This window comes from Pholcus phalangioides, unplaced genomic scaffold, assembly GCF_987345545.1.
Source record: "Pholcus phalangioides strain wild (caught in Gottingen) unplaced genomic scaffold, Ppha-v1.0 ptg000024l_1, whole genome shotgun sequence".
NCBI lineage: Eukaryota > Metazoa > Arthropoda > Arachnida > Araneae > Pholcidae > Pholcus > Pholcus phalangioides.
In genome coordinates this window covers 21,394,077-21,420,544 of record NW_028301616.1, presented here as the reverse complement: position 1 = coordinate 21,420,544, position 26,468 = coordinate 21,394,077, and the positions used below count along the sequence as shown (strand labels likewise).

At 37.7% G+C, this 26,468-nt stretch overlaps 1 protein-coding gene across 1 annotated transcript in view; it reads right to left on the bottom strand.

Moving 5' to 3' along the window:
* Glut4EF (Glucose transporter 4 enhancer factor) overlaps positions 1-26,468 on the bottom strand; it is a 146,914-nt gene that overhangs the window by 95,032 nt on the left and 25,414 nt on the right. The window contains exon 2 of the mRNA XM_089251359.1: positions 13,262-13,377. Coding sequence (XP_089107485.1) covers positions 13,262-13,377 — 116 coding nt within the window. The remainder of the gene's footprint in view (positions 1-13,261; positions 13,378-26,468) is intronic.

The following is a 26,468-nucleotide window of genomic DNA, read 5'->3' as shown; positions in this document are numbered from 1 at the left end:
CAACTCTTGGCCTTGTTCTGCCAGCATGACAATCGACGTGATGGCCTCGCCGCCGGTAGGAAAAAAAAAAGAAAAATAGCAAAACAAAAGCTAGGGCATAAAATGAAGTTTGACATTTTCCAAGTACGAATGCTCAAGGTTATCAATACCCGTCTTTTTTCTCTGCTTACCCTTCATTATTCTTTCTTTTTTCGCCAACGATAAAATATAGCCGCTACCCTTCATTCTCTTTTATATCGCTCTCTGTCAATATTAAATACATGTAGGGAATAGGGCTTCCGGGTGTTGGGATTTTTAGCTAAGCCGGAAAGAAAATAAAGAATACATTAAGTTAAATTAGTGATGGCTGTACAGACACACACACACATGGAAAGCAAGTGGGACAGTTGAATTCAATTTATATCTCGTTATCATTGGAAATGTCAGGTGTCAGATTAATTGAAAACACCTGGGAAAGATCCGCTAGGATTACTTTTTCTTCTCCCTCGAAATCTTTGCCGTATTTCATTCATCAGAATTCTTTCGAAGTTTCTGCGATCGTTTTTCGAGTAATTTTCAAAATTTTACGAATCGATGTAAGGGTGCATCCGTTTAAGTTGAACCCCAATATGATTTGGACAACTCAGTAATGCTTGGTTGAATTTGCACTATTAAAATTGGTGGTTCCACTTACCCTAGTGTACGTTTTTCTGTTTTTATTTTGACACTATTTTTTTCTTTTTTGGTCATATTCAAAATTTTATGCTAGTGAAATTTAGTTGGTTTGGATGCAAAAAAAAAGTCATCCATGTCGCTTATATCTAGTGGGGGAAGCAAATGATGCCCATTAGAAGCAAATGATGCCCATTAGAAGCAAATGATGCCCATTAGAAGCAAATGATGCCCATTAGAAGCAAATAATGCCCATACCATTATCAAAGCTAAACTTTACTGTCTGTTGAAAATATCCGTCTGGAACATGTGTGAGTTCCATTTTTTTGCATCACTAAATATGATACCAAGCTATTCGTTTCCATAAAACATGATTTCGTGCCCATTTTTCAGTCTTTCTTCTCCACCTCTCTTTGGTGCTTCCCTTGTGACAGGTTATTTCCTAACCACTCTTTTATGAATTCTCCTATTAACTCTGTATCTGTTGAAATTTTCACTCCGTCAAACCGAAAGATACCCAGGCTACATCGCCATATCGGCTCACTATCCTCACGGACTGGATACCTCTGGCAATTTATTTATAAGAAAAACATATATTACAAAATATAAAAATATACATTACAATCATAATCTAAGTATAAAATCAGTGTCACATTGTGTGACACAAAAGTGTCACAGATTGTATACGAGATCACAATCTACGTATACAATCGAAAATCAAGCATATAATCCTGTATCGCATATAATCTTAATTCGAATATAAAGTCCTAAATCGCATATTGAAATCAATAATAAACCAGATAAAAAATTCATAATCGGTTTCATCCTCAATTTAAAAATCGTTCGATTCCACGGCATTATACTTTTCTTGTGATATCAGTGTCTTCTTAATAGTTGATCAATTTCTTTTTTCTTTGTGAACGCCGAGGTGGCGCAGTTTGTACTTGTGCTATTGGTTGATATGACGTCTGTGGGATCACTTTGTATTCATTGTCTTCTATCCAACTAATTAATTTCTTGACTTTGTTCACTCTGCTTTTGTTATTAAAAATCTCTCTGATCCAGAGTGTGGTAATTTTAGCAGCGGGCACAGTCATGTGCTTTAGATGTGCAGTTAATTTGCATGTTGTCAAATAATGGATGGGAGTGCCGATTTCACCACAAAGGCAATCGGTTCCTCGTTATCTGAATCGGTGAAGGTAATTTGGAAAAGAAATTTTGACTCTAGGATCTTTCATAATTTCATGCAAGATTATTTTTTGCATTGAAGGCAATCTTTCAACGGTTTTGTTTTCGCGTAAACTTGTTTTGCGTTGCCTACCACAACCAAGTTTTGGCTTTTGGGACACACGTTGGGTCAATACACGTCAGGCACTTCATTTCGACCTACTCAAAGCAATAGTGATGCCTTTCACAGCCTTTCTTTTTGCTTTCAAATGAAGTATTTGAAGGATTTCATCGTACAAAATATACGACTTCAAAAAGAAATTCTTTCGAATGAAAACCAATCCGATAGCTTTCCACTTTTATACTATCACGTTTCTGATACGCCATGTAGAAGCAATCTTCGGAAATTTGCATGCAGTCGGAAGTTTTTCTAAACTTTTGAGACAGCTATTTTCAAAATTCTGAATTTAAAAAATCCAAAACTTATTTCCCTCGACAATGACCGGAGTTTAAAAGTAGGTTTTTGCATTCTGATCGCAAACAAAAAAAATGAAATCGAAATTTGAAACGGTATCCATAGCGCAGTTAAAAATCTATGTAATGTCTAAACTTTTGAGACGGACTGTACAATGACACGTAAAAATTCATTGTCTCTGTAGTACCAACACCTTCTATAGCAGAAAGCCTCAGCGCGAAGCTCGCGACGTCAGTGAAGTCGTCCATTTCACCTGTAGTCATTGGATATACTGCAAAAAAAAAAGGTAAAGATTTCGCATACGTCGGCTTGCTTATATCCAATGGCTACAGGTGAAATGGACGACTTCAGTGATGTCAACGCTTCGCGCGGGGGTTTTCTGCTGCAGAAGGTATTGGTAGTACTCGCTATAAAGTGAATCTTCAAACTTTTCAAACTACCCGTACGTTTTTGGCTGGTACGAATGCTAATGCAGCTAATTTTCTAATATTCAATGCGAAATCACTGCATGTCCCATATTTAACTTGTAATCCACTTGTCGGCAATTTTATTTGATTATTCTATTAGTCATATTATGTTTTCATTTATGTCTTCATTATTTTTTTTTTTTTTTTGAATAACTGGACATTGATAGCACTGAACTGTCTACGCTGAATCATCGGCGATGAATGTTCTCGCGCCGAAATATCCTAGATTCTGAATAAAAGTAAGATTTCGAGTAATATTGATGCCATCCCCCTCAAAACTTTTATTAACCTATTATAATAATAAAAAAAATCACTTACATAATGCATTGTAAGTAAATGCTCCAAAGATATGCCTATAATAATAATAGGATTGCCCTGATTGCTAGTGGTAAAATACATTGTACCTATTTGATTATAATACATTGTACCTATTAGTGTGGTTTGTGATATAATACGGAGGAAAAAAAGCCTTCATTGTTTCTTTCGAACGAGACGAGATCGGATCATGGAGTCATTTTGCTGGAAGAAATAGGTAACGATACGCTTTTTTTTCCAAAGAGGACATAATAACGACAACGCATCTGGTGAGTCTTTCACGAAACTATTGGAATCCAGATAATGAGATTGATATAAAAAAAAAGCTCATTAGATTCTTTATAGAAACTAGCTTCTGGATAGAAAATGATAATTTTTCATTTCTTTCTGCACGAATTCAAACGTGAGCCTTTAAAGCCACAAAAGCACCCCCCCCCCCCCACCAACATCTTGAAACGAAACTCTACGCCAGTGTTTCTGAACCTAAAGCCATATGATCCCCCTTGTGGTACTGGGGTATTCTGGGGCGGGGAAGGGGCATGGGTAAAAATTGAAAAGAAAGGGCCATGAGAGGTGGGAAATGAAATTTAAAAAAAACATAGATACGAATGAAAAAGACTGCTAAGAATTCATGCCACGAAGATTTCCGACAGAGATGAATCGGAGATGGACATTGGGCAAGTGCGACTAGGCTTGGAGTCAAACCAAGGAGTGACTACACCCCCCCCCCTAAATACTAGCCTAGAGATAGAAAAGAATGCATGCCGTTTGGCTGGAAAGTTTTCATGAAACAATTATAAAAGAAAAATTGTGCCATATATGTCAGATAAATTAATGACCTACATATGTGCAGGTCTCGTTATGGTAATTCTAGGCTATTAATTACGACGTAACCTGAGGAGAAAGAAGAACAAGAACCACGCCACTTATATGTGTTGACATGCTTACAACATGTTATCCCAAGTGATTCACCGACAACGAATTTCACCCATCAACACCGGAGATTGATCGGATGAATATGCAATCACTTAATAATGTGTTCATCATATAGTGCATCATAACAGGCATTCGGAACCCCCTGTCCGAATATTGAGGCATCCCGAAGGGCCATAATAATGTTTCTTCGTATACTCCCACTTTTAGACATTTTTGATTTTGCCAGATTTACAACCAAAAATCAATGACTCCTATGAGAGGAATGGTGATAGGGGTTCATTTAGGAAGCCCAGGATAAACCGTAACATATTTTTCTGTTTTTTACACTATGTATTTAGTAGAACCTTAGCACCAATAAGACGAAGGCCAGGAATCCTCTTTATGAAAAAGATGAAGATAACGGACTCCTTTACAGAACACTATTCAACGCATAATAATACTAAAACAATATACTGTTTGCTTCCTCTCATCCAGATTCACAGGGGGGGGGGGCACTCGAAACCCTTTCAAGGACCCTCGGTCAGCAACCACCGAGCTGAAATTAACAGCGGGCTAAACTATACTGATTTTCTAGTGTATTTCTAGTGTAATCAAAGTGCGAAACTTTACAAAAAGTACAAGGTAGACGAGATGTCCGGGAAACTTTTTGAAAATTAATAACGAAAAAATTATATGAAAACAAAACATTAATTAAAATTCAATATGAGCGCCCTTTTGAGTTCGGGCTTCATGTAAACGGGTGAAAGGTGCTCATGTTCGAATACGGTAGTTGTATGTAGCGCAAATTGTCACAAACATTAATGATGCACTATTTGTATTGCATTTTATGTGTTATGTCGAGTTTATCGTTTTACAGCGCCACCTATGAGTGAAATTTAAAATTTTTCTTTAATACAAAAAAAAAAAAAATTCTAGGCCACGATAAGTATTTTAGTGCAAACCGCACCTTTTTTATGCATTTGATTGATTTTTATTAATTTTTAAAATGCGTGAAGGACTTCTCGACCACCCTGCATTTCCGGTCTAAACCAGAGTTCTTCAACCTTTACCTAGTCACCAGCACTCTCTGTACCCCTCATCAAAAGAAGAGCACCCTTACAAGATTGACATAGCAATGCATGAAATCAGGATGATTTCAATCCTTCAGTGCAACTTGTACAATGCTTCTACTAGGGACGCTGATCAAGTGCTCACGAGCACGAAATCGGACACGAGCATTGAGCACTCTGGGTGATTCAGAGAGCACCGTGCTGCTCGCGAGCAACGGGTTGAAAATGCCTGGTGTAAACCAAAGGAAATCCTGTTCTTTAAACCTCCTCCCCCCCTCACCTGCGGTACCTGCACACAAATATCCTAGAGCAGTGGCTCTCAACCTATGGATACCCGCTGCCCGGTTGATTTCTTTTATGTGAGTGGAAGGCCCGGTCATACGCACGCCTAATGGGAGTATAAATGGATAAAAATGAATCGGTGAGCTATTTACGGCCCGGTTTGACTGCTGTCAGGGCTCGGTAGTTGAGAAACACTGTCCTAGAGAAACTAAAGAATAATTCCTCACACGGTGTCCCAAAATCCACAAGTCCGACGCTCCCAATGGAAGCACTCATTTCAGGATATGAGAATCCTTGATAATAAAAAACCACAGTTGAAAGCATAAGAGCATATTTTCCACGAGTGTATGTATCATTTCTATAACACTAATTTCCGAACCCAATCATCGCGATGTAATCACTTCAAACCCTAATTTAATAACCGAAAGAGAATCCGGATGCACACACACACACACACCATCGCGTTTTAGTTTTCTCGGAAAAGTAAACAAAAACAAACAGGTCGCGTTTATGTGATTTGTTTATTATATGGTGGAAAAATCGCTTTCTTCTCTGGTCTTATTTTATTTATTTGGACGCTGCGTCGAAATGAAAAAAAAAAAAAAACGATAATGTATTCCACAGCCTTCTATAACTCTCTATGGCTTCAGATGTTGAACACATGAAAAAAAAAATCCACTCTTCACTTGTTTTGCGGTTGGTTGTGTCATGCGCACGCATATGAAAACACTCACACACTCATGCCACGGGAGTCCTTGAGCGGGGTTAACTAGTTTCTCTCTCTCTCTCTCTCTCTCTCTTGTCTTTCTACTTTATTATTTATTATTCTCCAAACCCCAATCCAAGGTTGAACTTTCTAGGAATAATAATAATAAAAAAAAAATAGGAAAGAAACGCGCGATGCGGAAGTTATATCTCGCTGTGTTACAGAAGGTCGTTATGCTCGTTGTGTTTTGACTCATACACACTCACACACACCAAACAAATAAAGTCAACTAAAAAAACTGTTTATGTGTGATGTGTGTGAAAAAAAACACTTTCTCCATTTTTTTTTTTTTAGTGGTCATGTGCTCCGGCATGTCCGGCTCACAGCAACAACAACAACAAGGAGAGAAGGTGAAAGAAGCATGATATGTATATGGATTGGTCGCGATCAGATGCAACACCAGCAAAAACGGGAAGAAATTATCATTATAACGGGCTTTTTTCTCGTAAAAATCGAATTAAATTTTTTTTTTTCCTTTGTCGGGTTAGAATTTGGTAATTCTTTCCCCGCATTTTAACTGTCTTTTTTTTAGATCATTTCGATCTGATATTAGCGAATGAACAGGATTCCAATCTGGCTCGCATCAGTTGATTTTCTGAAAAATATCGTAGTATCTATCATCTGCTGACGGGCAAACCACGGCTCGCTTAAAGGTTCTATCCGGTCCGCTGCAGATTTCAAAACAACAGTAGAGAATATACTGAGAAATTGAATTTTCTGGATGTTAACGCCAAAACTGATATTTGGAAAGAAAGTGATTTGTCTCCTCCTCCTCCGGGAATCGAACCCGGTTCCCCTTGCATACCGGGCTAATCAATACACCAGAGACGCACTTTTCAATTCCTTGTAACACGCATTAGTAGCGTGAAGCGCTGAGTGGAGACATAGCAGCCTCCGTTAACTACAGCAATTTTCGCCCCAGTTGGCGTTTTTGTATGAAGAGATGCGGCATTTTTTTTCGGCCCGAATATACTGAGAAATGGAGTTTTCTAGATGTTACGCCGAAGTTGTGAGAATTTAAATAGAAATTTATTAAAAACTCCTGCATATATGCGAAATAATGGAACACGCATGCAATAAATATGTATTCATAAAGTTATTAAGATATTCGTATAAAAAGTTCTAAATGATAAACCGTTTTCTCTCATTTGTAATGAAACCGTGGCAGTCTTCAAAGTATACAACACATTCCCCACTTCATTTCTAAGCATAAAAATTCCAATTATGAATCAACGTTGGAGTATGTCCTTCCTGCCAAATTTTTTTCTTTTTTGTTCCATCACTGGTATAGTCCGTAATAGCATATAATCCACATTTTAAAATTTCATCCACCAATGATGAAACCTTAAGGAATAAAAGAAATGTCACGTTTTTTTCTTGGGAGAAGAGAAACTTTTTGTGGAAAAGAGAAAGATTTTTTTTCTTATCACATCTAAATTGCGGTTTTCCAACTTCGACGCGCTAATGCAAGCCGGTCTCTCATTTGAAAAAGTCTCTCCGCAGAGACAGAGCAGGCAGACCTTCAACACGATACTTACTGTACAAACATGAAAATTGAAGCATTCACTAGCTTCACTACTCTGACAATATACTACGTTAGAGCCACACGTGCATTCGCAACACACATTTCGGCATGCTCCGATTCGTTAGAAATTCCGCAGAGGAATGTGTACGAGGCGCATTAAGCGGTAAAATTGTTGTAGTGGTCACATCTACTGTATTACGTCATCCACGAATCTTCAAAGAATTATTTTTCATAAATTAATTTTTAAAATATAAATTTCTATGTCAACACCTAAGAAAGGAAAAAGCTCCAGACAATTCACTAAGAAATTTCTATATTTTTTACGTATAATCCGTGGATCGCACGCAAAACAAATACGATACATACACTTTAAAGATATCAAAATTCCAGGACTGTTGTCATTCTTGCTAAACGGATACGTGTAGTCTTTACACAGGGACGGGCTTGAGTACTTTTTAGCCCTCCAAAACGGGGTTTTCCTCAAACACCTCCCGTGTCTATAAGCACCGTAGTGCACGCCAGCTTTACATTGACATTTGAGAATAACTATCAAACTACTATTTCATGCTCATAAAAAAGTCATTTAGCTATAAATTTGGATAATAGTGCCTGCTGCAGGGCCGTCATTTCAACTTTTTCCGGGGGGCCAAGCACATGTACTCAATGTATGTATATATTTGTATATATATATGTATATATATATGTATACATATATATATATATATATATATATATATATATACCATTTTTAGTGTATTTTCAAAAGCCGTCAATAGGGGGGCAAGAGGGGCAACGCCCCCCCCCCAAATGATGGGCCTGCCCTGCTGCCTAGAAGGAAAATTACAAGTGTACCTCCAGGCAGTTGAATGCTGGGGGCTTTCAGGACTAGAGAACCGATCATCTTCCCAGAGCAGCAACTAGATACTCTTTCAGCTGGGTAAGCATACATTATGCCTCCCTGGTTTAATTTTTAATAAGTTGATAAATAAGAATTTATATCCTCCCTTGGTTCAGCATCTGGGTACCAGATTAAAGCGGGAGATCAGCCGCATAATACCCGACAGACTGCCTAAAAATATCTGTTCTAAGTTTTTTCTACGTTTGAGAACCTTTTTTTTTGAAAGCTTGAAGCTAAAAGAGTTGTCGCTTGATATATATATCGTGTTTTTGTCATTGATTTTAGCTGCTCATGTTGAATGTGCTTATCATGTTTTTTTCTTTCTTTCCTAACGTATCTTTTCCGATTCAGATCAAGTACATCTTGGTTTCCGTTCTTGAAAGGAAGGAAAAGACCGGATAAATCCGGTTGAGAGAGCATTTGGCATCTAATTAATGAGCACACAAAAAAAAAAAAAAAAAAAATACTATCACTTTTTGAATTCTTTTCCTGCTGCTCCATTTTCTCAGCTTGATTCAACCTAGTGATATAACAACACACTGTGCATCTTGTGCAATGTGCGGCTTTAGTACCTCTTTCCCCTTGCCCAGAAACCACTTCAAGCTATGTGTGGCGCTATATCCTTAAGCATTTTTTATGTACACACCCGTGAATCTGAAATTTTTCTTCCACAAAAACCTCACTGTACCTTTTACCCTTTAAGCGGCACTGCAGAAATATGGGTATAGGGGGAAGTATTCCTTTGAGAAATCAAAGGGGCTTGTCAATCAAGTCTGGGCTTGTCGATTCTAAAATAAGGGGGCTTTTAAGGACACGAGATATCTCGTCAATGACGCTTAAAGGGTTAAGAAAGATACAGTAAAACCCCTCTTAACGGTAACCCCTGTTTTACGGTCACGTAATAATTTCTCTGGTAGAAAGTAAAACCCCCTGTTTTTAACCCCTGGTTACTTCTTTTTTAGGGAAGAATTTATTCGTCCGGCCTTGTGTAGCCCGTCAGTTCATTTTACTGTGTGGGCGAGGGCCTATTTATTTATTAGCCAAAGAATTTCTAACGAACTGGCATATGCCGAAAAATTTCAAGCATACGTTTGTGTGCGTGTGAGTGTCTAAGTACGTCATGTATGTGAATCGCTGACATCTGTTTTCTCAGTCGGAATTGAAAATAACAGTTACGTGAACTTTAGCGTTTGAAGTAATTATTGTGTTTGCGGGTCTGGCCGTGAAGAGACGTTTTAAAAGGCCTGCATTTCCCGTTCGAAGTTGGAATAATACAGGAAACCAGCAACTATACAGACTAAAGGTATATGGAGCCGGACCCTCGCGATGCCCACAAGATGACTATATCATGGCCCCATAATACTTTTTTTTTCATTCTTGAAGTAAAATTTATAAATATTTACATACTCTGTCAAATTCCTACCCGAATGCGAAGAGGCACGACGATGGGTCGTTGTAGAAGGTAAGGGCCTGTGGCTGAGCTAATTAGTGGTATGGACATCAGATGTTTGTCACCATGACCCATTTTCGATTTGTTGTTGTTGCCCCCAGAAACGTATTTATAGTTCTCCACCCGTGTGCTATTTTGTCGCTCTCCCTCCATTCTGTTTCAATTTTCTTGACCACCTGCTTTGTATTCCGAAATTTGCCACCCCTCCGAACTTACAGTCCTTTTCAATAGCCCACTCAGCCCCCCATTTCCTCAAAATACATATTTGAGACCGCCCCCCCCCCACTCCATTTTCCCACATAAGAGAAGCTGACAGGGCTCAAAGCTCGGAAACCCCAAAAAATTGATATTTTCTTACACTATAAACTTCCTTAAAGGAGGCAATGAAAAATCTTGGCCTAGGGATGGGAAGGCCTTTGCTATCACTGAATCAAAGGCATTGCTCCCTTAGAACAGTGATGGGCAAACTTTCGCCCGCGGGCCAGAAGTAGCCAGCTTTGAAGGTTTTATCCATCCCGCCGCAGATTTTAAAATAATAGCATGAAAATGTTTCATAATAAATTATAATTGGCCCGCAACTTTTCTTTTTTTTTTTTTGGCCCGCTCCTAAAAAAGTTTGCCCATCACTGCCTCGGGGGGGAATGAGGAAATGCCAACCTCGCATGATTATCTCGTCTATCTACTGTATGCACTTGGTGCCGTGTAAAATAAGAAAAATTGTGGCTTCGAGCAAAAGAAAAGAATTCCTAAGAGAGAAAGATTCCGTCCGGTTCATTAATTCATAAATCAGTTGTTCGTACCGACATTAATCAGATCATTACGTTTGTCTAGTCACAGTCACAAAAAAAACAAACAAAACAGACAAGTCTAGCCCCTTAAACGACGAAATGTGATATTTCATCTCCAGCCTCACACCATCATCAACCACTGCCCTATCCTGACGATGTCCTCCTGTTCGTGACTTGATGAGGCCGAAATGGCAAAATGTAATATAATGGAAAAAAAACAAAACAATAATAATAAATTGACTAATGACCTTTCGTGAGTAGGTGCACGTTCACAGTTAGTACAAGCGCACAAGCACACTCCTCAACCCTTCCTCACGGGAAAAAAAAAAGCAAACGAGTTCTTAAGGGCATACATCGGGTTATTACACCCATCCAGAGAAGAAAAGGGTGTTCCACCACCAGTCGACCATAGAAGAAAAAAAATACATATAATGTATATATGGTAGAGAAAATATATATATAAATGCTGATATAGGAGGGGAGGGGGTGTGTATCATTTGGGGCTGAGATTCAAGTAAGAGAAATTGGTGCAAGATGAGAATGAACTATGTATGTATATATAAATGGGATTTAAACATAAATAAATTCTTATCTAACACCTAAGTGTTACTTCTCTCTGCAATACAGTCCAACTCGGTTACAATGGCATAGAAAGGGCCGCAAAATTTTGTCGTTATAACCGAGGTGGAGAATTTTAATATTGCTATTGGAATTAATCAAACCATATCATGAAGTAGTCGGTTTCAGCAACAATGCAGGGATAAATAGAGGTTGCATCACCCTCACGGGAGGTCTTCGTGTACAGAGATGTAAAACAAAGCAACGACAACAGTGTTTTGGCTCTGAAATATTCATTGAAGTGGGATATCAACTACTTGACCGTACATGTGCAACTCATAAACATTCCTCTGGGGAGGAATTTCTGACGAATCGGTGCACACAGGAACGTGTATTCTGAGCATGTGTGTGGCCCTCACGTATTTATGGTGTCAGAATATGCGTGTTTCACATGTACTAGTGGTGCTGCCATCTACCTTGTATGTTTCGAAGTGAACATGGAAAATGCCAAAATAGATGGAAAATGAAACATTTTCGACGACAAAGCTGAGGCTACACTCGTGTCTAGTTTAGCCCACTACGTTCGAAGTCTGGTCCTGGGCAAGTAGTGTGGCCGCTCCACCATTAGCAATGATCGCCAAATGTTGGAGGCTGGAGGGTATTGGAAGACTGGTCGGAGAGAACGACCAGGACCATCCAATCCCCCCTCCCCATGCCTTCCTTCCCGATCTTCCAATCCGTCTGGCCACACCTGGCGTTCTGGTCGAAGAACGCCAACAGTCACATCACAAAGAGTGTTCTGGATGCAAATATTCGCAGAGGAACATCGGGCCAAGCTGGGCCGGTGTGTAGCCAGCCTAGTGCTTCTTTGCTGCAGAGGGGGGTGTAAATATTCGCGAGTGACTATTGGAAAAAGCCGGACGTAAGTGTGGCCCCAAGCTTAATGCAACAAATCCCGCAATTGTCGTAGTAGAGAAGGCAAAGGAGAAAAATCCCATTAATAAGAGGAAAATCAATTCCACAAATTTCTTGGGGGAAAAAAAACACACACACCAAGTTGCTGAAAAAAAACAACAACTTTTTGCATTTTCGTTGACGTTTAAAGCCAGCAAAGCATTATTTAAAACCATCGGCATTATTCCCCACGCGTATCAGCCGGTACCGGCATTTACTGACGTTGTACGTGATATTTCGCGATAACCGAGTTCGACAGTTATTTGCAGACATTGGAGAGGAAGCAAAAAAAAAAAAAAAGTTGAACCAGAAACTTACACTATCGTTCGTTTCCCCCCCCCCCCACTCCCGTCATAACCTGATACGATACCATCCACTGATATAACCAAGGGAGGTGAATTATACAGTTAAAAAAAAACAAGATGAAATCAGTGAACAATCACTAACCGCAATCAACAACAACAACATCGCCACACAAGAAAATAGTATCGTGATAGATGTGATTTCTTTTCCTTCTACATATATTTTTCCCCCACCGATCATAGCTGATTGATTTGACTGACGAATCGGGTTATTGAACCATTTCCACGCCTTTCATTCTGTTTGCACGGATTCGATCGAAATCGTTGCAAATTTTTATGAGATTCGCGGAATTTCGTCGAAAGTGAAAAGATTTAAAAACTTTGTTTACACACACATTAGTCGGGAGAAGAAAAAAAATTCACGAATTTCGAGCTTTAAATAAAAAATAGTCTTTTACTTTTTTTGCCTCCATATTACGCTCTATTTAAGAATAACCTGTTCAAAAGCAACTGGTTATACTCGCGGAATGTAATTATTAGAATACCTAAAAAAGAGTATTGAGATCTAAAAGCGGGGGAAAGAGACTCGTATGTATAATGTGGGAAAAAAAATAAATGCGGCGCTAAAAAGAATATTCACTAGCGAATATATTTTCACGCTCGGCAGAAGGTACTGACCTGCATTTGGGCCACCGCACGGGGACTTTGGACTGCACGACAAGCTCATCAGGACCATGGCCGCCATACAGTCATCCATAACACCGTCGTCGGCGCTGGATCTCCTCTTGCGTCCACTGCAATAAAGCAATAATAATTATTATTATATTATTTAATTTTCAAAGAAGAGAAAAGTCCGAAATTCGGACATTCACCAGACAGTTCGCGAAGTGACCGGAGCTCCTTGGCCAAAGTCCGACAACAAAAGACATTGTTCAGGATCATCGTCAAGTTGACCAATTTTTTTGGTCATAATTATGCCCACGTTAGATATGGAAACCCATCAAACCGCAGTCACCAGCGGTAATCCTTTTTTTTAAACTCCAAAATTTGGCAAATTTTATCAAATTTCACTTTTTTTTTACTCGTCACATGGATCTAATTCAATACAGCTGCTATATATAGCTATGTATCACACACTGGCGATTAAAAAAAAATGGTTTTGGCACGTACCGGGCCGTCTCACATCAGCACGTCGAACTTTGACCAGGGATCTCCGGTCACTTCGCGAATTGGCCGGCCAAATCCAGAATCATTTCTGAAAATCGCACTTTCACCAAAACTCTCGGCCAATTCGCAAAGTCGCGAATTAGTCAGAATTAGTTAATTTATTAGAATCCACTACTTTGCGAATTAGCCACACTTCTGGCTTTGGCAGTAACGTACACTTTATATCTATACATAAACGAAGGGGAAAATTTTCTGATACGGGTCTCGAAGGCTTCGTAATACGACCAGCGGCCTGCATTCAGAATAATATGGGGAAATATACGTCAACTAGCTGTTACCTGCGGCTTCGCTCACGTGGATTTTTTGATCTAAAAATTCTTCCTTAAGATCTATTTAGGGGGGTTTAATTTTGAAAAATTCCTTCTTGGTGAGTCTTAAATAATAACTACTGACGCGCGGAATTTCATATTTATAGCTTCAGCGGTTCTCCATATAACCTTTGAAACTCCTTATGATCCCCTTAGGGGGGTTGAATTTTGAAAAATCCCTTCTTAGTCTTTACATTATGAAATAAAACTACAAACCAAATTTCATATTTACGGGCATCCCTTGCTTTAAGCAATTAATTGGTTCCACAAAATTGCCGCCTGGCAGTCGAGTGGTTAAGGAGCTGGCTTTTGGCTGTGCCGGTCTATGTGGGGGCTCACGCGTAAATTATATTAAAAAAAAAAAGATCACGTAAAAGACGAAACCGCGTAAAGTGAGATGAATTTAACGTGGGTAAGATAGAGGTTTCTCTCCAAAGAATAAGAAAAAAATAAATCCAACTTGAGAGCAGTAAAATAATTTTTTTCAATGAATTAATATTCAAACCTACAAATAAATATCGTCTATTTAGGCTATATGAATAAATTTAATTAACTGTTTACTTCTGTCTCCAATACTTTTGATTGATCCTAGTGTGAATGTGGATCGTTTTCTTTCCTGACGAGCCTGATACGACAGGATGAAAACCTTTTTAATGAAAGCCAGATTCAGCTGACAAACAACATTCTTCATCTCTGCAAAACTTTTAGAAGCAAAGCTTGAGAATTCTGAATACCCCCTTGCAAATGTAACAATTCTAGATCCATTTTAGGATAATAATCCGGAATTATCTCCGATTAAAAATTTGATGGTGTTGTCGATGTGTTACCAAAAGATGCTCATTAATGAGATCTGGTGAAATGGATGTTGAGCGTTTCTTCCATATTTGTATCCTCTACATCAACATATCCAATGGATTCCGCCATTTTAATTATGTCATAAATTGTCGTTATATGCATAATATTCCATCTTCAGGATTCAAATCAAGCTACAAAGCAAATTTTGTGGGTTCAATTTCTAAAATTAACTTTTCAAAATCGCGCTACAGCGAAATCACGTAAAGTGAAGCCGCTTAAAGCGAGGGATGCCTGTAATTATAGCATTAGCGGTTTTGGTTCGGTGATAATGAATGAATCAGTCAGGACATGTTATTATACATATATATATATATATATATATATACATACAGAGAAAGAGAGAGATTATAAATTTTTCGTAAATAATAAAACAATGTTCCTGAGCTTCAACTATGAAGATATAAAATTAAAATCATCCGCCTCGTGAAATTCGTCTCTGCTGCGGACCACAAGTAGAGAAAGGCAAGTGTAATTGATGCCCGAGCGCCAAATGCAGTTTGGAGGGCAATATCGCCCCCTGAGAACGTTGGAATGGTCCAGGGGGCAGTAGAAGCTTTGGGTTTAGTATAAGATCCTATGGATGGTTTTGAGTTCGGGGCGATATTTTTGAAGAAGGGGCGATGGAACACACAGAAAGTTTTTCGGAAACTGATCTAAAATCGAATGTGAAACACAAAAATATATTTTTGTTCCGTGGGGAATAAATGCATTTTCTGTTTCTAGTTGTGGGCCAGAGGGACCCACAGCAAATGGGGGAGGGGGGGAGTAGACATTATTGAATTTTTTCACCAGTTCTCAAATTATTTCTTTCATTTTATTCTGAATTTTAATAACTCTGCAATCATAGAGTTCCGAATTTTCATTTATTCTGGAATTATTTCTAGAATTGTTGCTTTCATCAGTTCTGAATTTTCATTAATTCTGGAATTATTTTTTTCATTCATTCTCCGAATTTTCATGATTCTCTGAAATTATTTATTTTATTTATTAATTTTTCATCAATTCCGAAGTTATTTCTTTCGTTTCATTATTGAATTTCCATCGATTCTAGAATTATTTCTTCGAATCAGTATAATGAATTCACCAATTCTAAATTTTCGTGCAGGAACCTTCAAATAGTTGCTCGCGAGCACCACGGTGCTCATAGGAGAACCGACTAAGATTTTTCGATACTTATCTCCGATTTCACACTGGCGAATTACTGATAATCAACCCGATTGAACCACCCCCGTTCAAGATAGGCTCATGGCCGATTTGAGTGAAAATCTACGAGTTGCCGTATGGGTGTTCCTCTGATTATGATGGGCATATACGGTGCTCGCGCGACGCGAAAGGTTGAAGACCTGCCTACCTGTTCTAGCCAGGGGAGAGAGAGGTCAAGGAAGATGACTAGGGCCCCTGTAGGGGTGCCTTGACCTCTAGATCACCCGCGAAGAGGGGAAAATGACAATCAGAGAACTCCTAGTACAAGAAAGTGATCGTTTCTCAACAATGAAAGCGGAATGAATTTTCGGCATCGGGGGCGGACTTTCTCCTGACATGAAAAATAAATACTGTAAATCTCAGGTGAGATCAGAAAGCGTCCAGCTTTGAGAGTTTCCTGTCGCAGGAGGAATCACGCCGCAGTGGTATCTGGAACAGACTCGACACCAGCTGAACTGTTCAGTACTTAGAACCGCCTCAACGCGTAAATGAGACAAAAAAGAACCGGCGGATTCAAGAAGTCACAACTCAATTGATTGTTTCAAGATAGGAATATTTAATCGTTTTTTAAACAAAACAGGTTTAAAAAATTTCAATTTTATACAGGGTATCCCATAAATTCGTAAACGGTTTAAAAAATTTGTAAAAATCGAAGGAATTGGTATAAACGAATGCGGTTTGCGAAAAAGTTATTCTAACGAAGGAGGATTTTTTTTTTTTTTTTTTTTGGTGAAGGAAAAATGTAGTTAAAATTTTTTGTCGATAGAAGGCACTGCACGTTGTCCAGCAGAAGTGATTAGACCTGAACCTTTTTTCGATCTGCTCTGTGTCCGGAACGTTCGAAAACTTCAGCCGCCGGTGATTCGTGGCTAAGGTAGAACAACTTCACCAATAGGGTTTTATCCATTAATGTGTCAACATAATAATTAAAGCCTTATGTAACTGGAAAATTCCAGAATTGTACACCCTGCATTTTATTTCTGATTTGCAAAAAACTTAACTATTTGACAGGACTCTGATTTGCATATTTACAGTGATTTGCTTTCGTGCAGCATCTTCTATCGACATGAATTCAAACCAATTTTTTTTTTCCTCTTCCTTCAATTTTTATAAAATTTTCAAATTACGAATCAAATTTTACGGATTCATTTCACACTCTGTATATAATACACTCAAAAAAAAATTGGTGGAAATTTTTTTTTTTTTTAATTTTTGTCGATAGAGAGCGCTGCACGAAAGCAAATCACTGGAAATATGCAGTTGAGTCCTATGAAAATATGAATCTCTCCTATAAAATAAAGGGTGTACGACTAACAGCTTGTCTCTGCATTTTCCTGTTATTGTAGCTTACATCGTGTTGACATTGGTGGATAAAGCACTATTAGTGAAACTGTTTTACCTCAGTCACACGAATCATTGGCTGAAGCTTTACGAACGTTTCGGATACAGAAGGGATTCAATCCAAGTTCGGGTCCAATCACTGATAATTTGCTTTTGTACAGTGCCCCTTATCGAGACGAAAATTTTAAATATTTTTTTCTCTACCAAAAAAAATTCTCTTCGTGAGAATAACCTTTCCGCAAACTGCATTCAAATATACCAATTCCCTCAATTTCTAAGGATTTCAAATTATTTACGAATTTATGAGACAACCTGTCCATGCGCTTAGATCAGCATGACACTGCGTGGTCGAAGAGAGTGAGCGTGTCTTTGATAAGCAGTGCAGGTCGCAGTTCACTCTCACAGCTTCAGCTCGGTCATCCTCAATTACGACCAGGAACTGCGACTGTCGCTTTTTCTTTCTTTTTTTTTCTTTTCAACCGGACAAGGCCCAGGTTCTATCTCTGGTCGGCGATTTCAGCCATTCGCCTCAAAGAGAATTGTTGTGCACAGTCGGGATCTGCCTTCCTGTGATTTTCCCTTGTTCGTCACCTCAAAAAGCGCCTGAAAAGGTGGAGGTCAGCTTCGGGCACTGAGCTGGAGTATACCGTGAAGGACTTGTCGCTCTCATAGCCCAAGACCATCTTGGACCTTCAACCAAGACCTTCACCGATTGTCGAAAAAAAAATGGATTCTCCGCCGTCAGAATCAAGGCAATTATTTCTTACTGCACGTGCATCTCATTACCAGGGACTCTCTTCACCTTTCCATTTGATAAATGATAAACTCTCATTTGTTGCCATTACAATGAACCATAAGCATCTATAATTATGCGTCTCAAAACTATTATTGTTTATATATAGACACTCCGCAAAGTGGCCGGCATTGCCCAGACTTCAGATTTTAAAGCATTTCGACAGCGTCTAGACTTCCGACATTCGCCGTAACACATACGTAGGCAGGCAACAAATGGATAATATCCGAAAATTATATTAAATCCCATGATTCTTTTTCGGGATTTCCCTGTCTGGAATTTTTTTTTTCCATGACCGGAAGACATAACCGGAAGCTAAATATACCAGGGAAAACAGTAAAAATAAGGAGAAACTCTACGCAGTGCTTAGTACAAAGCTACACGAGTATGTACTAAGAAAACAAAAAAAAAAAAATAAGGAGAAAGGAGGCCGTGTTTTATAATGGAAAGAGAAGGAAAAATTCCACAATTACATATACCACGAGAAGGCATTCGTTTTTCCTCTTCTCCCTCGCCAAAATAATAATAAGATTAAGATCTGTCTTCAATTGAAGTAAGTAGTTATTGGAACAAGGAACACACAAACCTCACGCTGTCATTCCACTTCCAGAAAAGAAAGAAAAATAAGGCATCAAACAAGATAATAACGATAATATTCGCTCGGAAAAAAGACGGTAAAAAAAAAAAATCGTAACAGTAACGATAAAAGCTCGTATTCACGCGCCGGAGTAGAAAAAAAAATTATGCCGTATTTTATTTTACTTATTTATTTATTTTAATACGCGCTCTGATTCTCATGGTAATCGTTTCATATTCACGTACTCTCATGCAAACACGTTATATATATATATAACCCTCTATCAGCAGGAGTGAAGAAAGTTAGCGGACAGCAAGAAAAAAAATTATTGTTATTATTCATCTCTTTCCTTTTTTTTCGAAATTCATTTCTTATACTATTTCCCATTTCTTAAAAAAAAACAAAAAAAAAAAAAACCACTAAATTTCTCATGGAACTGACTCGAGCCGTTGTCCTAATTCTTTTCTTTCCAATAAATTAATTTGTCAGATGCATGCCCAAGGATTTCATTCACCTCGTTTTTTTTTTTCCTATTTAGATTAGAGCATTTCTTTTCAAAAAAGTTATATTTATTTAATTTTTTAATTTAATATTTATTTCAATTTTTTAATTTAATATTTATTTAATTTTTTTAATTTATCATTTTTTTTAATTTATAATTTTTTTTAATTTATCATTTTTTTTAATTTATCATTTTTTTTAATTTATCATTTTTTTAAATTTATCATTTATTTTAATTTAATATTTATTTTGATTAAATATTTAATTTTCAAAATTTTAATTTAATATTCTTGTATATGGCAGCACCACACATGTAGATGGCAGCACTACACATAACAAGCATTACAGAGAAACAAAAAAACTTCACGTCAGGTTTCACTACACGTACACGCACATTCCCGCATGGGTTCCGATTCGTTGGGGGGTTCCGCGGGGGGGGGTGTGGGCGGGGTGCATGTGTGGTGTAGCAGTAGTAGGTAGGGCCTCCAAAAAATGGCTCGGGGATCCATGATGTTCTTAAGTCAGCCACCTCGTTGGGCAATTTGCCTGTCGTGGCGTTGTATTTGTATTTACTTAATTTTTTTAATTTATCATTTATTTTGATTAAATATTTATTTAATTTTCAAATTTAATATTTATTTTAATTTAACATTTATTTTAGTTTAACATTTATTTTAATTTAACATTTTTGTTTCATTTCAATATCTATCACATTTATCGTAACAGATATATAAGGGGAAAACCAGATAAAATGAGATACCTATCGCCTATAGGTCATACTAACCCTTTTGACTTTGTGGAGGAATATCGAAATCCATAGAAAATGATTATTATCGAGCAGAGTTGATTTCGTGAATGCTTGGAATTTCATTCGCGTGATTTACGCCTGTAATTAAGTCTTAGGTAAATCGTGCTAAGTTGATGAAGAGGGCAGCAACGTGATGCACCCCAACTACGAGGCCAATACAACAAAAATATCAAAGATTGATAAGATCCAAAAAGAACAATGAGATATTTCAAAAAGAAGAATCAAATATTCGGGGTACGTCATCGACGTGATGAGTAGCCCCGAACAGAATGAGGTCACTTAAAATATTCCAAATTACCCGCAGCCACGAATTATTATTACTATTACTATTATCATTACATGTTGGCCTCTCGTTCTTCTTATAATATACAGCCACGTATTATTTTTATGCACCGACGAACATTCTCTTCCTCGGTCCGTGGAAATGGCGGTTTTGTTCCTCATCGGAATCACCCTCTCGGTATCTAGAACGTGCATCTCTGGAGCACTCGACCAGCAGCAGTGAAATCGGCATAAGCAAACACGCTATACATACACAGAAATGAAACAAACGGCTATACGTAGATGCAACATGACTTCCTCGCAAATTATGCAGCCGAACCTCGCTTATGCGTCTCTCAGTTATACGACTTTCACATTTGTACGACGTTTTTGCGTCGGTCGCAATTGGTTCCTATACGTTTTAATGTTAAAACAATTTATTTATTACACGCGAAACATCAATTATTCGAGTTCGATTCGAACCGCAAATCGTTAAAAAAAAAAACCGTCATTTATAGGCCGGGATCGGACTATAAAAGTTTGATTAAAGACCTTTCACTAAACTTGAAAAAAAAACAATAGTTGTGTTATTGATATTGGTGAAATTCGCGCGAATGATTTCAATGAAACATACGCTTCTTGGTTGCATTTTTAAAGTTTTATACATATCCATCAAATGCACGGAATTTTTGTAGATCGTGAAAACGCGTTGCTAAAATAGTTCTTGCATATTGGCAACACAAAAGCCATAAATTTTAGGGAGCTGGCTGATGACCATTTAGAGTGGACCCTTAAGTGATTCGTTTATAGCTTGTTTCTGAGAATACGCATAGGCAACGAGCCTCAAAGAAATGGGTTTGAATTGTTCGAAAGACCATGTCCTTTTCAGAGTTCTTTTCTAACAATGTTTTCAGAGTTCTTTTCTAACAATGTTTTCAGAGTTCTTTTCTACCAATGTTTTCAGAGTTTTTTTTCTAACAATGTTTTCAGATTTCTTTTCTACCAATGTTTTCAGAGTTCTTTTCTAACAATGTTTTCAGAGTTCTTTTCTACCAATGCTTTCAGCGTCATACTCAGAGAAAGGAGAGTCCATTGTAAGCATTTGGAGGGTACAGGTCTGCCAATAAATGACGTATACGTTACGCGCACACACACAGTACTTGCCAATACTTATTAAAATTTAATGTTAGTCTGCCGAATTTCATTGAGGAGTGAAAATGCTCCGTCAAATTTTAGATAATTTTTTTTTCAAATAGAGTTATATTTCACTGTTTTTCATATAAAAAAAATACCCCTCTTCTTATAAAATTATCCCTTGAAATTTTTGAAAGAGGAGTGAAATTACTCTTCGAAATTATTTTTTCGGATGGCACTGAACATACACTCATTAATGTATCAGTTTTTTTCGATCATTTCTAGCGGAATTTTCTTTCGTTGTGGTGCTTTACTTGCTGCCTGTGTGCAATCCGCGGTTCGTGATGTCGAGAAAAGGAGAGGTTGCTCCTCTAAGAGATAAGCTAGAATTTTTTAATAATTTGGCAAGAATTTTACATTAGTGATGAAAGTCGATCTTGCGAAACAATTGAATATCCTTGTGTCAACTTTGAAAACGACTATAAAGCAGAGAAATAGAATCAACGACCAAGATGCTAGTTGCAGATCATCTGCTGTCAAGAAGATGAAAGTGCAAGATGGGAAATTTTCTTAAGCAATGGTGTAAAGTCCAGCTAATTTTATTTCTCCACGCGATCCGAAATGTGGTTTTAAAGCTTTCTTTGTTTTGGTTTTTCTTCCCTCATTGAAATGATTTTTTTTAATAACAGAATATTGGAAATGCAATCAAACACATCGAATTTTATAATTTTGCATATCTGTTCGGGGGAGAATCATTTATTCAAAGATATCTCAGTTGTGCGACTCACGCATTTATACGACGTTTTGACCCGGCCTCTTGAACGTCGTATAAACGAGGTTCCACTGTTACATGATGCATCTCTTTTCCCAACAAAACTTCACAGAACAAGAGTTAAAAGGCACGGCAATTTCCTGGATTACCCTGGCCTCGAGCAACGACGTCACTGGTGTGGTGATGATGAAGAAGATGACTTCCAAAAAGTCTTCCTGGACTATGACTTCTTTACGGCAGAAAAAATTCAAGACACTACCGATTCGGCAGCGTAATGTAGAACAGTTGATGCCTCCAAGGCAAGAAACACACCACGTACCTACACTCTAAAACAAGGCGCTCTCTCTCTGGCTCGGTGACGTTTTTTCATAATCCTTTACTCTTAACTACACACACACACACATAATGAAAAAAAGACAAAAAAAAAAAAAGTGCGCTCCAGGCAAGGATAACAACAGGCATCTTTAGGGGAAAAAAGAGTAAGTACTGCAAAGGGCTCTGGTATGGCAAAGAAGGGATTTAGCCGTTCTATAACGGCAGTGATGGAGGGCAAATCTATTTTGAAACAAGTTCCTCTCACTCACTGATCACACAGCCACTGCCATTTACCACCAGCACGTGTCAAAAATAAACTGTTTCTTTCCTCCATCGAAGACGACCTGTTTTTTTTTTATCATCATTATTATTTCGGTAAACGAACGTAGGACAAAGCGACGGCAGAAAAAGCGTGTTTTTCGCTGTGACGTGTCACAAATTTGTAGCGGTATGTGTGTGTCTCTTTTCTCTTCCTTTTTCTTAAAGCCCTTCTCTCGTATCTGCTCGCTCTTGTTTACCACTTCCCTATAGTAAAAGTGACTTCCAGAAGAAGAAAAATTAAAAATATGAATAAAAACCACGAAAAGGAAACTTTTTTTAAAGAAAAGGGGGGGAGAGAGAGAGAGAAACTAAAAAGAGATGACGAGATGTTATTATAACCAGAGCAAAACTCTTCTAAAGAACGAAGATGGTGTAAATACAAGATTTTCTTGCTATTTTTCTCAGAGAAGAGAGAGAAAGTTCAGGATTCGTATTTTTTTTGGTTCTTTTTTCCTTTATGAAAAGGGTGAAAATTTGACTAGTCAATGATAGAAATGTGTAGAGGCCACGACAATATTTCCGTTAAGTCATTTGAAAAATATGTATCGATAAGAAATTAGTTGTGTGTGTAATAAGGATTCTCATATCCCCAGCTTCCAAAATTTGCACGTTTCCTTCCCACCCCAAGCTATAAAAATACATATGTTATGCATGGCGTCAATGTTACCGGATAATTAATTTTGAAGAATAATTTCACTCATCAATATTTTAAAGGGCAGTTTTGTTAAAAAGAGAGGTTTTTTTTTATGAAAAACAAATAAATCTATTGAAATTTTTTTTTTTTTTGAAGGAGTATTTTCACTCTTCAACGAAATTCGGAGGAGTAAAATTGAATTTTGATGCCTGTAAATCACGCGCTTAGATGCGTATTTGCGAACATTGCACAGTATATCCCATACCCTGTTTCCAGAAAGTTTGATCATTTTTTGCACTCGAGAGCTATTAGACCGGGTCCTAAAATTTATTGCCGATTCCGAACGGCAGCTTTCGACATTTTGTTTTTTTTTCATACTTGCCCAGAGGTTGGGGTTAGCGCACCAATTTCTTGGTAAGTATAAAAAAAGCAAAATGTCAAAAGCTCGCTTAAAGAAATTAGACGGCAGCAACGAATTATATATATTTAACATTATTCTAAACAAATTTTAAACGTGGTAACTGTTAGTATATAGTATCAACCACTGTGCACATAATGTTTTTATTGAATAAAACATTTAGAATTAATGAAAAATATGTTACTAGGTTAAGATAAATACATTTAAGAGAGTAGGTACTCGCCTCCAAATATTCAAGTTGTTTTGAATACGTACATTTAACTTATTTTATTTATGTTCTCTGTTAAGCCAATAGAGAACGCTAACATTCCCAATAAGAAGTAAAACTCCAGTATTGTGATCATTGTTGTTAGATTCTATTTTCGTTTTTTTGTGTCTGATTTATTCGAGAACATTTATCAAAATACTGATCCTTCATCAGTTTTAAATACACAAACTATACTATTGTTTGTGAAATGACAACTGAATCGTTCCTCGGCTACTGTGTGATGGAATCGTTGATATCCGATTCAGGATGGGGGGGGGGGCGACTGTATTTTCACTTATAAAAGAACCATTTCAAAGCATAAACAGGCAAATGAATGAATATCTCCAGCTCACCGCGACGTACACTTTAAGAAACACGGGGTTGTGTGGAAAGAAAAACAAAGTGGGTCCCATTCTAATGGACGTTCGTATGGTCATAGCATTCGCTGCTAGATTTCTTTCGGATATAGTTATCAATTCCGTTATTGTTATGAGGAATCCCGAGACCCGACGTGATTATACTGAGTAGCCGTGCACCGCATCTCCATTTATTTATAGTATATTTTCTTTTTTCTTTCTTTTTTATGGGCAGTGTATAACATATTAATTATTTTGAGATACTGTATATATATGCTACTAGGTTAGGATAAATACATTTGAGAGTAGGTGCTGTGTCCGCCTCCAAGTACTCAAGTTGTCTTCAATATACGTACATTTAATTAATTTATTTATGTTCTCTGTTGAGCCAATAGAAGACTAACTTTCCCAATGAAAAGTAAAAATCTTAGGTAGTGTCCACTGTTATTGCATAAAATTTTCACTTCATTTTTGACGTCTGATTTATTTGAGAAGCTTTATTAATATTGGTCCTTCATCAGTTTTCAATATACAAACTGCACTTACGTTGTAAAATGGAAATTGAATTGTTCCCCGCATTATCGAATATTGTGTGCTGCAAGCGTTGATATCCGATTATGCGTGGCCATTTGTATATGCAAAGAAACTTCCGAAAAAAATTCGTTACATATAGGAATTAGTTGCGTCATAGTTCGTTATATCGAGGTTCGACTGTATATCAACCTCATGGAGAAGTCAGGATCATGTTTGTATTTTACAGAATCATCAGTACAACACATAAGAATCCGTCATAGGAAATAATTAAATAATCGACTGTTCATATCGCTCCCATTAATGCAGTTATTCCCAAATGATGAACCACAGAACACTCTAGGATGTGGGGCAATATTTTATATGAAAATTTATTGGAAGTAGGTGCATGATTCCTATCTATTAGTATGTCATGGCACTTTAGAATGCCGTGTCCCAAAGACGGGTGGATTTTGAGGTGCGATGTTTTGAAGATAAATTTATGTAGAAAATAATTGTAGTTTGGGCAGTAACTCTCAACCGGTGTGAGTCACGGCAATTGGAGCAACAAAAGTGTCCGAGATATTCAAAATCCTAAACGCGTTCTCAAGGGTGCCGCAAATGAAAAAAATATTGGTAATCTCGGAATTAATTAATTTAAAAGAAATGGTTTCACAAACAGGGTGTTTCCGTGCATCGTACTTGACACTGAGAAATAATTCAACAAAAATCATTGTTATTACTTTTTCATTGAAAGAATCATGTCCGAGGGAGTAACACACATTTCTTCGCCTAAATTCCAAAGTATTAAAATCCAATGGGACCCGTTGTGAAACACGGCACGGGCAGATGAACAAGGGGCAAGTTCCAATGCGGTTCAAAACTAGGCTATTCGAAAGTGAATGAGCAAACTGGGGCTGCTGCTGTTCCAGCTTTTTACGAAATCCGGCCTAATATCTGCACCCACAGCAATCACATTTGCCTACTAGATAATAATAATAATATAAAAAAAAAATTCCACAGCAGAGAGGGGGGAAAAAAACTCGATTAATGTGCCAAGGTCACCACCACCGCCACCATTTTCTCCAAAGAGAAGAGAACTTGTTGAAATCAAAAGGGCAGGAGAGGTATTTGGAAGTAAGAGAAAGGGCGAAGTAGCTGCATTCCATTGCATATAACATGCCTTTATGTCCACCACGCGACTCCCTTTCTCTTCAGTTTTTCCCCTAACGTAACCGCGGACCAACACAAACGTCATCCATAATCGGTGTTAACGGGCCAACCGGTGAATTACCGGCAAAAAA